General features: G+C 33.0%; 1 protein-coding gene across 1 annotated transcript in view; it reads left to right on the top strand.

Annotated features, from left to right (window-relative positions):
• The window catches only part of UBA6 (ubiquitin like modifier activating enzyme 6), a 91,905-nt gene that overhangs the window by 63,339 nt on the left and 14,279 nt on the right, over positions 1–14,287 (top strand). The window contains exons 21-30 of the mRNA XM_055342445.1: positions 1,815–1,904; positions 2,005–2,085; positions 3,272–3,400; positions 4,808–4,859; positions 4,948–5,011; positions 6,002–6,071; positions 7,114–7,185; positions 10,304–10,421; positions 11,765–11,958; positions 12,958–13,085. Of these exons, the coding sequence (XP_055198420.1) occupies positions 1,815–1,904; positions 2,005–2,085; positions 3,272–3,400; positions 4,808–4,859; positions 4,948–5,011; positions 6,002–6,071; positions 7,114–7,185; positions 10,304–10,421; positions 11,765–11,958; positions 12,958–13,085 (998 nt within the window). The remainder of the gene's footprint in view (positions 1–1,814; positions 1,905–2,004; positions 2,086–3,271; positions 3,401–4,807; positions 4,860–4,947; positions 5,012–6,001; positions 6,072–7,113; positions 7,186–10,303; positions 10,422–11,764; positions 11,959–12,957; positions 13,086–14,287) is intronic.

The following is a 14,287-nucleotide window of genomic DNA, read 5'->3' as shown; positions in this document are numbered from 1 at the left end:
TCTGCAAGTGATTTTGATATACTGCCAAAGTTGAAAAACACTGGCCTGGGAAACATATATAGTCTTTATGATTTTAAAAAAGATAAACCCAAGTTGTAAAATGGAAAGAATTTTTTTTACAAGTGTAAATATCACTTTATTTCATAATGTTTGCTTTAGTAAAATTGTTAAATTTTTATAAAATGTTTTCCCATTCTCATGAAATCCAAAGTTTATATAGTAAGAACATTATAGTAGACAAAATTCTAAGTTTATTTTGAAGGAAATTAGAGAAAATCATGATATGCTGAAGTCATATTGGAAGATTTTCAAAATAGAGAATGTTGTTAAAATTCTAAAAGTTCTTTGTGTTATTCTACCACATTTTTCCCAAGCCTCTTACTATATTGTCTGACTTTATATTTAGAAAAAATAGAATTCTCTTCTGGCTTCCCTCTTTGGTTTATAAAATATTTTATGGTATTTCACATAAACAAACTGAAATATAAATCTCTAAGTAAGAAGAGATAAAGTGAGTCATTTTAGATTGATTAAACCAATAAACCTGGGGCACCTCGGTGGCTTAGTGGTTGAGCATCTGCCTTCAGCTCAGGACGTGATCCTGGGGTCCTAGGATCAAGACCCACTTCGGGCTCCCTGGGAGCCTGCTTCTCCCTCTGCCTATATCTCTGCCTCTCTGTCTGTGTCTTTCATGAATAAACAAATAAAATCTTTAAAAAAAAAATACGCCTAAGCCAAATGTAATAGAAAAAGGGTCTTTTTAATGGTATTTTTTTACATGAGACAGTATAGACATTTACCATTTCTTTTTTCTTTCTTTTTTGAAAGTTATTTTTAATGGTTTAAATTTTTTTAATTTAATTTTTTAAATTGTTTTTTTTGTTGTTGTTTTGTTGTTTTTTTGTTTTTATTGAATTCCAGTTAGCTAATATACAGTGTAATATTAGTTTCAGGTGTACAATATAGTGATTCAGCACTTCCATACACCACCCTGTTGTTCATCACAGGTGCACTGCTTGATCCCCATCACCTATCTAGCCTATCCCCACATCTGCCTCCACCTGGTAACCATCAGTTTGTTCTCTGTAATTAAGAGCCTGTTTCGTGCTTTGCCTCTCTCTTTTCTCCTTTCCCATTTGTTTGGTTTCTTAAGTTCCACATAAAAGTGGAATCACATGGTATATATCTTTCTCTGCATGATCTATTTCTCTTAGCATAATGCTCTCCAGCTCCATCCATGTCATTGCAATGTCAACATTTCATTCTTTTTGATATGTTGTTTATTTAAAACACACTTCTTATGAAACTGTATGAAGCATCAAGGACATACGATCCCTGCTCCTAAATTTTTTTCTCCTTGGAGAAAGAAACTCATGGTATGCTGAGCACAATTTTGGAGAATTCTTGAATTACTTTTCAAAGTAGGGAATGTTGTAGTTTTCAATGTCACCTTAACTCTTGTAGAAAATATTAATTATATGTGAGAACCTGCCATAAGTACCACATGGTACCAAATAAGTGCACAGGTAATAAGTTGTAATAAAATTCATGTTTTTTTGTGACATTGCTATTAACAAATGAGTAAGTGTCAAAAAAACCCATTTTTCCCTCTTACTTGCCTAAGAGAAAGAGGATTTAAAAATATTGGATTCATTTATTATTTCATTTTTTAAATGGTCATAAAACACTCAAAACCATTTTTTAATGGTCTTAAAACATTCAAGTAAATTCAATCAATGAAAAATTGCCATTGATTTTCTTTTTTTTCTTTTTTTAATTTTCTTAACTATCTATTGTCATGTTTTACAAATCAGCGGGATCCCCCAGAAGAGGAAATACCATTTTGTACTCTAAAATCCTTTCCAGCTGCTATTGAACATACTATACAGTGGGCAAGAGATAAGGTAATAAAGATCTTTATTTTAAGAAATTTTAATTTGAAGTAGAAAAGATGTTTCCAATTTTAAAACAGACTTCTATTTGTAACTTTTTTTTCCTTTATAGTTTGAAAGTTCTTTTTCCCACAAGCCTGCATTGTTTAACAAATTTTGGCAAACCTATCCATCTGCAGAAGAGGTGCTACAGGTAAAAATCAATACATTTTAATATAATCTCAACACTGTCTCAGTGTAATCTTATTTGCAAATTGCCTATAGTTTGTTTCACCTCTTTAAAGAAGGATTATAGCATCATTATTATACATAGTAAGTACATGAGGAATCTTGAAATTAGCAAGTCACAAATAACCCCATTTTTTAAGTTTGTATGAACAGGAGTTCATATGATTCAACCTAAGAAAGATGTAATAATATTGACAGCTACAAATAATAAAATAACTTGTTAAACTCTTTGGAAAAAAACTGAGGTGAGTTCTAATGAAAATTTCATTAGTGGACAGTAATCTCTCAGACTTAATAGTCTTCATGATGAGGGCAACTTTAAAGATATTTTCTTACTTTTCCTTATTCCTATATTAAACAGGCTAACTTTTTAGTATAAATAAAATGTTATTTATAAGCACTTATTATATTAAGTACATATGTAATACCAACAACTTAGCAGCTAGCTAGACATGAGGATAACTTGTCAGATAAGAAATTACAGTTGAGGGACGCCTGGGTGGCTCAGTGGTTGAGCGTCTGCCTTTAGCTCAGGATGTGATCTTGCAGTCCCTGGATCGAGTCCCACATCGGGCTTCTTGCATGGAGCCTCCTTTCGCTCTGCCTGTGTCTCTGCCTCTCTCTCTCTGTGTCTCTCATGAATAAAAAAATAAAATCTTTAAAAAAAAAAAAGAAAGAAATTACAGCTGAAATTTCATGTGCTGTCCTTTTCCATTCTCCCTCCAAAAAAAAAAGAGGAAGAAGAAAAAGGCAGGGACATGGAAGGGAGCTCATGGTAAAAATACTAAAATTATAGGTCACGTGAGCTGGCACTTCAAACTTTGGCTAATACTTCTCAGGAATAGGAGCGCCTGGGTGGCTCAGTTGGTTACATGTCGGCCTTTGGCCAAGATCATGATCTTGGGGTCCTGGGATCAACCCCCACATCAGGCTGCCAGCTCAGTGGGGAGTCTGCTTCTCCCTCTCCCTCTGCTTCTCCCCCTAGCTTCTGCCCTCTCTCTGTCTCTCGTGTTCTCTTGCTCTCTTTCCTCAAGATAATCAAATACAAAATCTTTAAAAAAAAATACTTCCCAGTAATGATATGGGTGAGTGATGGGTATTGTGTGTTTAATTGGAAATGTATTTATTTTGTTTTTTTCCCTTCATTCTAGAAGATACAAACTGGACACAGTTTAGAAGGCTGTTTTCAAGTTATTAAGTTACTTAGCAGAAGACCTAGAAATTGGTCCCAGTGTGTAGAGTTAGCAAGGTTAAAGTTTGAAAAATATTTTAACCATAAGGTAAGTATGCATTATAACATATTAATTGATAATTTAATTGCTACCAAATTAATTTCACTGGACCAAACATCTTTTTCATTCAAGAATCTTTTCAGAAATAAGTAGTAAATTAAGTGAAAACAAGCACAGGGCACATAGCTAGTTGCTCTTTGAATGTTAAAAGAATACACATATTCCATCCATTAGTTTGTCAGAAATACATTTACTTGATCCTTATCTTTTCTGTGTGCAAATTGGGTTTCTGGTAGAGGTTCCCTTTAGAGAATAAGGAATACATTTCACTAGTAGTCTAAAAGTTTATTATTCAGAATAAAGCAAGAAACTGAGAAAATAGAGATACTGTCAGAAATTTTGTTGAATTTTGCCTTGCCCACCGATACCCAAAATTGTATTTTATGTCTGTTTTGGTCTGTTTCCTCATTTGTCAAATGGGCATAATAAATTGGCATGTAATTCATAGGCTAGTGTGAGCATCAAATGAGTGAATTACATGTAAAGCACTTTGAGCAGAACCTAGCCTATAAGTGCTCACTAAATATTAGCTGTTATTCTCCCATTACTTAAAATTGCTAGAATGTGTCCTGCACTCTCTTGAGTCTCTCCCTCTCTTTAGGCTGTTACCTATCAGAATATAAGTAAGTTTTTCTTTTTTAAAAAGTCTTTTGATTTCACTTATCCTTGCTTTTCACTTCCTTCTGGTCTCTGCTGCTTAGAAGAGTGATCTTATACTTGCTATTGCTACTTCCTCATTCAATAGATATGTCTTCTTTCTCCACTGCTGTTCAAATTATTTTTACCATAATTATCAATGACTCCTTGTTTCAAAATCCAAAGTACTCTCTTTAGTCCTCTTACCTTTTATACCTTTTTTTAAAAGCTTTTTTATTATGGAAAAATTTAACCATAGAAAGTGGAAAAAATAGCATAATGAACCCCCATGTAATTTTCACAAATCTGTCACCCAGGTTGAACATTTACCAACTTGTAGATAATCTTGTTTTATCCATATACCCTCCCAACATACTCTCCCCAGATGGTTTTGAAGGAAATCTCAAACATCATTTATCATTTCAAAATACAAAATACTGTATATTTTTACTGGTTTCATTTTTGCTTTAAGGTTTAGCTCTTTGAAAGGAGCAGAATTATGTAAAATAAGTCACCATTTGTATAAAAAGTGATTAAGTAATGTATATGTTTGCTGTAGATGCAAAAAAAAACTGTATGTTGATAGAAAATAACAATAGAGGTTATTACAGGTATGAGGGGCAGTGACAAGGAAAATGGAGATAGGGAATATAAGGGTAGCTGGAAGCTTCAGTGTATATCTTCTTGTGCATTTTTATTTATTTTTTTTTTACCTCAGATAATATTGAATAGTGATTTTTTTTAAATATTCTTCTTTAGGCTCTTCAGCTTCTTCACTGTTTTCCTCTAGACACAAGATTAAAAGATGGCAGTAAGTGTGACCAAGTCTTGTGAAGAACATTTAATATAATTTATTTCTAAGTGTCTATAATGAAAATAATATCTGTATATTCTGTTAGGTTTGTTTTGGCAGTCACCAAAGAGGCCCCCTTCTCCAATAAAATTTGATTTAAATGAACCTTTGTAAGTATTTGTTTCTAGTTTTGTATGCATCCTTTATTGTAAATTTCTTAACTATGTATTTGTTTATAGTGTAAAAACCTCAGGCTCTGTAAATGTTAAATTATTGCATCCCTCTTTATCTAAGAGTTATTTAGCATATTAGTCTGTCCAGCAAAGCCAGCCACAGTCCTTCACATATATGTGAATCTGTTTATTTAGATAGTAAAATAACTTCATTATTTTTATCTTAAGTGAAAGCAAAGTATTACCTCTTTGACTTTATCCATAAGAAAAAACCATAAAATAACAACAAATGTTTTCCTGTTAAGTAGAGCCAGTATTTAAGGACCTTTAGTGATACAGAAGGAAAAATGATTACTACTGTCTCCCTAAATTATCTCAAATTAATTTTTAAAATAGTTGAGTTTGAATGAATACCTGTATACCATATCTATATTAGATAGACATTTATACACACACGCACAAACACCCATATTTATATGTATATATTTCAATTAAGCACTTAATTTGTCAACCTTCCTTTCAACAAATAATTCTAATTTAGTTTTCTCATCTGATGCTTATGTTAGGCTTCCAGTCCCCTTATCCTGACTACTTCTCCTTTAAAACTTCCCTTGTGTTTTTAAACGAACTCATTTGCTTAATTTGAACCTAATATATGTTCTTTTACACCAAATTTCTCATTTTTTATGAGTTAAAATGAATTTTCTTTCACTAGTCTAATTTTTCTACTTTTTGCCACTCCTCTCCCCAAAGTAATCATGATCATCTTCTGAATATTACTACTTAGAAGGATGAACATTTAATGTTTCTTAAAGCTTCTGTAATTCTTTTCATCTAGACCAGAAGTTCATTGCCTAACTTTTAAATATTCCTGTAACGAAAATTCTGTGATTATTTTTCTTCAGCATTTCAAAAGATATAGTTTTGGTGAATTAAGCATCTTTGAAACTGTGCATTCACACTTTGTCGTATTTTTAATTTCAAAAGGCACTTCAGTTTTCTTCTGAATGCTGCAAAACTGTATGCTGCAGTCTATTGCATTCCATTTACAGAAGAGGTAAGAAAGATAACCTTCAGGCTCTAGGAACTGATACAAAACCAGGTAAAAACTTGATGACTTGCCAGCTAATTGCATCATCAAAATATGTTTTTATGTTACAAGAATCATTCTTTAACGTAAACTTCTTGTTTTGTTGTACTATCACATGTTGAGGTTTCTTAACCTTTATCCTACCTATTTCTTTAGAGATCTTTATTGACTATTATCTAAAGCATCTAATATAGTTTTAATTGAAAGGCAGATCTGCCTTAGTGATTTTTTCTTCACAGATGCAAAATAGAACCAAATAAATTGCTATACTTTTAGGTAGGCTAAATGGGCAAATACGAACTAGAGCCATAATTAACACTGGCTATTTGGATCCAGATAAAAATGCCTAGTGTAAATTAATCCTTTTTGGAGTTAATGGTAAAATATACCATAAATGTCTGGTTAAAATAGTGTCATTCAGTCTGGTATTCTTTTTCGAAAAAAAAAGTGGCAATTCTGTGATAAGAATGTAGGTGACATCAAAAGCAGTATGTCTCAGTTTTTCCTAAGGAGCTTAAAAATGGATATAGATCTGATAGCCTTAATAAATTCATCTTAGTTCATCTTGAACCATTAAAATATTTTTCTACTTCCGAAGGTATGAATTCCATTTACTTACATATTTCATTTATTGAGTCCGTATTTATCAAGTATAACTTTGTGCGGGGAAGTTTATAAAACAGTGACGAGATGGTTCCTGATCGCAGAGCACTCAGTCTGATACAACCAGTCCTAAAACTATCTTTTTAAAAATTTATGGAAAGAACTAAGATTTCAAGTTCATTGAGTAGTAAGGAATTTTTTGCACACACCACCCTTGCCTCCCAGCCTTTATATGAATGGTATTTCTATAGAATAAAGGTAAATGTCACAAATGGATATGGTCTAAATAGTCATATGATAAATTATTCAAATTTAGTATGATAAAGGATCTCTTTAGGATTTTTTAGCTTTAGAATTCAGAATTTTAAAAAACAAATGTTCACAAGATAACTCTTTAAAAAAACAGGACTTATCAGCAGATGCCCTCTTGAATATTCTTTCTGAAGTAAAGATTCAAGAATTCAAACCTTCTAACAAGGTATGTTTGGAAATTTATTCACTCAGCAAATAGTTACTGAACTTTTACTTGTATCAAGTCTCATTCTAAACCTGGAGAATCCCACAATGAACAAAACAAAATTCTTGCTCTTATGAAAGTATAGTCTGTTGGGTGAGAGGCGGACTATTAAAAAAATGCTATTATTGTAATACTGCAATATGGGCATAGTGCTAAGAATTAAAAACAAGGAAAAGAAGTAAAGGGTGATGGAGCTGGTGTCATTTTTTGTGGGCTAAAGGTAAAGCCTCTGATATAGTACCATTTGGGCAGAAGCCTAAAGGAAGTGATAGAGTGATCCATGCTATTATGTGGTGAAAGAATAATGCACACAAGCAGGAACAAGGTCAGAGAAAAGCCCTGAAAGACTTTGAAGGAGGATTCTTCTGAAGGAGAGTATGTAAGAAGAGTGGTAGACAGTGAGATAGGAGAGATACTTGGGGTTATGATAAGTATTTAATATTTTATTATAAGAAGCCAGTGAAGTATTTTAAGCAGAGGACATAATCTGGCTTATATTTAAAAGGATGATTCTGGCTGGTGTGTTAAGAATGACTATATAGGGCATGAGAAAGGAAGCATGAAAAACTATTAGGTTATAGGCAAAAGATGATGATGGTTTGAATGAAGTAGTAGGTAAAAGGTAATTTATGATAGCGATTGGAGTCTGGTGTATGTTGTCCTGACAGGGATTGGAATTGGAGTGTAAGAGAAAAAAGATTATTATTTTCTTAGTTGAAATAAGAAGCATGGATAGCAGCTCCAGGTGAGGAGGAAAAGAAATTAAAGGAAGTTTGAGCAGAGGGAAAAATAAAGTGTGAAAAAAACTGCTCAAGGGGATGGGAAAGTCAGTTATTAGAAGACGTAGTAGAATTTTGAAACAGCATTGAGAATCCATTTAATGTTAGTCTACTTAATGTATTACATAAATGTGGCTAGAAAAAAGGCATTTAGATGCCTGAGTGCTGCCATAGAATAGCTGAAAAATTGGATATAACTAGGACTGGAATTTTATAGGGCAAATATGTTGGAAGGAAAGAGATAAGCAGTATTAATAAAGATGGAATGTGAAATTTAGGCTGGATAAATAGAAAAGTTTGAAAATACTAAGTATTTTTCTTTTTCACATGTTCATTATATGCCTTTTTGTAAACACTCTAAAAATCATCTACAAAACAATCTTTTGTTCCCCTTATACTCTAGTAATATTGAAAAATATGGAATAATGATTGCCTCCCTATAAAATTCAAGCAGGAAGTGATGTGTGCAGCTGCCATTCTGCACTTCTTTTTAGGGAAAAGGAAAATTTGTAGCTGTTTGATTTTATACAAATAAATGGGTGTGCTGAATGAAATGTTCATGACTTACAGCTTATCAAGAATAGAAGAACAGAAAGGTAAACAGAATTCCTATGTAAAGGAGTTTCTAGTTATGAAATGAATAAGTCAAGGGAACAGAAAGCACAGCATAGGGAATATAGTCAATGATACTGTAATAGCATTGTATGGTGACAGATGGTAGTAACACTTGTGATCATCACATAATTATAGAGAAATTGAATCACCTTATTGTACACATGAAAGTAACTTAACATTGTCAAGTATGTTCAAATGTTTTTTTTTAAAAAGTAAGTTCCTAACGCATGTTTCTAGTAAACAGAACTGCTAGACAAGCCAAAGAAACATGTATCAATAACTTCACTAATCTTTATTGCTCTTCAGTGTTTTATGCGTTGAATTGCTTCTTTCTCTATCAAAGTTTTGGGGTAATAAATTATCCTGAGCCATTTAGCTACAGTTTTAGTTTTAACATGAATTATGAGCTTTTCACACCTTCCTGAAGCAACTCACACCAAAGCTTCAAAGTCTAGCCCTTGTTAAAAGATGCCAAAAATACCAACTAGATATTCTGGAAAACAGAAGTTTCTGTTTCCTTGACTCTTTACTATTTCTTAAATACTTAAAATAATACTTAATCTATAAAAATGTAAGTTGAATGTGCACTGTACAAAAGAAATAGTTTTTTTTTTTTTTTTTAATTTATGATAGTCACAGAGAGAGAGAGAGACAGAGACATAGGCAGAGGGAGAAGCAGGCTCCATGCACCGGGAGCCCTATGTGGGACTCGATCCCGGGTCTCCAGGATCGCACCCTGGGCCAAAGGCAGGCGCCAAACCGCTGTGCCACCCAGGCATTCCCAAGAAATAGTATTTTTAATTAGCGATGATGCAGATAGTTTTTTTTGTATGAAATTGTTATTTACTGCCCTTGTGGAATGTCTAGTAAGTAATTTCTTAAAGATAAATTACTTAGATGGTGCTGCTCTAAGCATACATCTATATGAAGGAAGACTTATTCTTTCGGAAACAACTTCTTATCAGCAATCAGTAATTATTTAAAGGATGTCCATATTATCTATTTTATGGATTTCTTTGGAGACAGAAAACAGCTCTGCACCAGTTAGAGCTATACAATTTGGTTTGAAGTAGATTTCTCAGAATTGCAGACTCTTGATAAATATTAACTTCATTCTACTGTGGAATTTTAAGAGATCTATATAAATACAGATCTTGTAAGCTATTCAGTAAATATTTTAACACGAGATAATTTGTTTTAAATATATTGAATTTCTCTCAGTGAACAAGATAAAGATCACTTTTCTAGGAGTTGACATTCAGTGTAAGGAAATACATAATAAATATGTAAATAACATTACTTAGCAATGGAAGCTGTAAAATGCTCTGGGCCATAGTGATTAATATGATTAAACTAGCAGGGGGCCTGGTTGGCTCAGTCGGTTAAGTGACTCTTGATCTTGGCTCAGGTCTTAATTTCATGATTGTGAGACTGAGCCCTGTATTAGGCTCCATGCCTGATTTAGTGATATCAAAGCCATCACTTTCATATCCTTCAATAACTTCATTTTCCTGGATTTTTCTTGTATATTTCAGTTATTTAAAACATTGTATAAAAAATAATGTGATTAAACTAGGTAGAGGGAATATCTTCTCTGTGTGATTTATTTGGTAAAAAAGATATGGAAATCAGACTTAAGTACAGGCTATGATAACAATAGTGAATATATGTCCATGTATTTAAAGGTTGTTCAAACAGATGAAACTGCAAGGAAACCAGACCATGTTCCTATTAGCAATGAAGATGAGAGGAATGCTGTTTTCCAACTAGAAAAGACTATTTCATCTAATAAAGCTACCACAAGTAAGAGGAAATCTTTATAAAAATGCTTTGAACTAGAGGGAATTTATATGATCAATAAACTCTACACCCAAAAGCTTATGGGACTAAATAATAACTATAATAACAATGTTAGTTGATTTCACGATCATATGAAAGTCACTGTTCATCTTTAACTATGACTAAATTCATTATTTGTCACCTTTTGCCCTACCTTCAATTGCTATTCAGAAATGTATTATCTGCTTTATTGTCATTGTTCTAACTGGTGTAGTCCTTGGGATTCTACTGTATGATTCCTTTTTAACTCATGGCCAGCATAAAGAGCAAAAAAATGGAGTTTCCATATAGACCAACACAAGCCAGTTTTATCACTTTAAGGATAAAAAGCCATAGACAGATTTCTTCTGGCTTATTAGTCTCCTTAGTTATACATGGGAAATACATCTTGACCTGCATACATCCTTGCTAAATGGTTTTAAACATAAGAAAACCAAAGTTGTATTCCTTAAAAACAAAGCCATTAGCTATGTTTTTAGAACTGCTTACCATGCTTTATTACATAAATCAGCAGTTTCCAGACCTTCAGGATTTTTATGTACAAACCAGTAAAATTCAGGAAATAACCTAGGTTAGCCAACTGTTTATTTTGTAAATAAAATACAGGTATGTTACAATTCTAGGAAAATACCATTTCTTACTTTCTCTTTTTTATAACAGATCAAACTACACCTATCTACAAATGATTTTTTTTCTAAAGATTTTATTTATTTATTCATGAGAGACACAGAGAGAGATTGGGGGCGGGGCAGGGGGAGGGGCAGAGACACAGGCAGAGGGAGAAGCAGGCTCCATGCAGGGAGCCTGACATGGGACTCAGTCCTGGGTCTCCAGGATCACGCCCTGAACCAAAGGCGGTGCTAAACTGCTGAGCCACCCAGGCTGCCCTACCTACAGAATGATTTTTGAAATCACTAATCTAGAAATATTACAAACAGATACATATTTGTATTAGACTCACTGACCCTGTACTTAGTTAACAGGGCAAAATGTTTAGAATAGTATTTATGGAAACAATTTTAGTACAGTACCCAATGTTAACTTTATTTGTAAGCCACTTAATAGCAGATGTGATATATGGCTTTCTTATTTTCTGTTTTTTAGAAAGATTTTTTTTTAATATAGAAATTTCTCTGATTTAGTGATATCACAGCCATCATTTTCATATCCTTCAATAACTTCATCTTTCTGGATTTTTTTCATGTATTTTGTAAAGGAATATTTAAGGATAACGAATCCACATTGTTTATTACCTAATAAAACCTTTACAAATTACTACAAAACTTTATTTTTCTGGTTATGATCAGGTGATCTTCAGATGGCAGTGCTTTCATTTGAGAAAGATGATGAACATAATGGACACATAGATTTCATTACAGCTGCATCAAACCTTCGTGCCAAAATGTATAGCATTGAACCAGCTGACCGTTTTAAGACAAAGCGCATAGCTGGTAAAATTATACCTGCAATAGCAACATCCACTGCTGCAGTTTCTGGCTTGGTAAGTGTATTATTCTTTAAATGGAAATACTTCTTTTTCATTGCCTCTTACCTGTTTTCCCTACTATGCCACACTAGCCAGTCACTCAGAGATCTTAGAGAAGGAGGGATCCATACTGATCTTATAATTTTAAATATCAAGGTATTTCTGAAAATAAGGTCATCCACATTTTGAAGCTTTATAGATATATAGATATTTTAATATAATAACTAACCTCTGTCAAGATAGAGTATAATTATTATTACAAGCAATAATACTCTTAATCATTCTTGTATTCTCCATACAAAGCACTCTATTTTTCTTGAATAAAGTGAACTGCTCTAATGGTTGGTCTTTGATTGTATTAGACTTTAGTTCTTTGCCTTAAAAAATGTAATTCCTGTTAGTGATTCAGATTTCTTACAGTTTAATCTTTCCTTAATGATTCAGAATCTTTAGGCTGGCCCTAGTTGTTATGCTGTACTATAGTGTTATACTTCAAAGCTATGTAATTATCTCCTGTATTAAAGGATTTTAGAGTATTATATTTCTTGAATTCTCATGTCTTCCACAATAGGAAGATTAAATGATTAAATTAGTCATTTTAATAACTGTTCAACCCATATAGAACAGGTGAAAAGTTTGAAAGTATAAGATATGCAAAAAGTGGACAGATTTATAAAAAATTCCTATTATTTCAATCTAGTAGCTGCTTTTACTCTTTACAGAGAAACGCTTGAGAAGAATTTAGGAAAATTAAATAAATGCATTTGTTTATTTATTTAAAGATTTTTATTTATTTATTCATGAGAGACAGAGAGAGGCAGAGACCTAGGCAGAGAGAGAAGCAGGTTTCCCACAGGGAGCTGATGTAGGGCTCGATCCCAGGGCCCTGGGATCACAACCTGAGCTAAAGGCAGACACTCAACTGCTGAGCCACCCAGGCATCCCTAAATAAATGCATTTAAAGTCATAAATAGTTTGGGGCTCTATATAATCAGATCACCTTCTTTTATCTAGGTTGCACTGGAGATGATCAAGGTAGCTGGTGACTATCCATTTGAAGCTTACAAAAATTGTTTCCTTAACTTAGCTATTCCAATTATAGTGTTTACAGAGACATCTGAAGTAAAAAGAACTGAAATCAGGTATGCATGAAAGTCTATTTCTCTTGCATAATGAAAATGAAATAAAATTTTTACCTTCTAAAAGGAAAATATCATAGTTTCACGTCTCCTTTTCTTATGGACATAGTAATCTTTGGTAAGACTAGGTCAAAATCCCATCTTCATGAAGCATTTCTTTTCTTTTTTTTTTTTTAATTGAGACATAACTGACATGCATTAGATTAGTTTCAGGTGTGCAACCCAATGATTCAACACCTATATGTATTAAGAAATGATCAGAATAATAAGTCCAGTCAACATCACCATACAGAGTTAAGCATAGTCTTTCCCTTGTGATATTTTAATCTGCTCTCTTAGCAACTTTCAACTATACAGCATAGTATTATTAGCTATAGTCACCATGCTGTGTATTATATACCCATGACTAATTTATCTTAAAGCTGGAAGCTCATACCTTTTGACTCTTTTCACCCATTTTGCTCATACCCCAGTCCCACCTCTGGCAACTACTAATCTGTTGTCTCTATCTCTGAGCTCAGTTTCACATTGGTTTCTTTTTTTTTAAGATTCCGCATCTGAGTGAGATCATAGATATTATTGTCTTTCTCTGACTTATTTCACTTAACATAATGCCTATGTTGTTCCAAATAACAAGATTTCAAAAGAAATCTTGGGAGTACTGATATGTCTTGGAGTTACTTACTCTCATTTTCTTTGGATAAATATCCAGAAGTGAAATTGCTGGATCATATGGTAATTCTAGTTTTAATATTTTAAGGAACCTCCATACTGTTGCCAACACTTGGTATTTCTTGTCTTTAATATTAGCCATTCTAATAGTTGTGAGGTGATAACCTCATTATGGTTTTGATTTGCATTTCCCAGGTGTTTAGTGATGTTGAGCAGTTTTTCATACCTGTTTATATGTCTTCAGGTTCTTTATATATTTTGGTTACTCACTCCTTATTAGATTCATGATTTGCAAGTATTTATTTCCATTCAGTAGGTTGCCTTTTCTTTTTAATTCAATTTATTACTTCTGGCATAGCAGGTAACATGAGCTTCATGTTTGCATTGTTTTCTCTTGCCCTCCAAGTCCCATGGGGATAATGCAGAACATCCAGGTTGATACTATACATGCAATAGATCTGTTACAGCTAAGGAACACTGAGCTTAAGAATACCCCAATTTTATGCAAAGACTGCTGGCAAATCTGACCACTT

Source organism: Nyctereutes procyonoides, unplaced genomic scaffold (genome assembly GCF_905146905.1).
Source record: "Nyctereutes procyonoides isolate TBG_1078 unplaced genomic scaffold, NYPRO_anot_genome, whole genome shotgun sequence".
NCBI classification, from domain to species: Eukaryota; Metazoa; Chordata; class Mammalia; order Carnivora; family Canidae; genus Nyctereutes; species Nyctereutes procyonoides.
The sequence above is the reverse complement of the archived record's forward strand: the minus strand, read 5'-3'. Positions and strand labels throughout refer to the sequence as shown.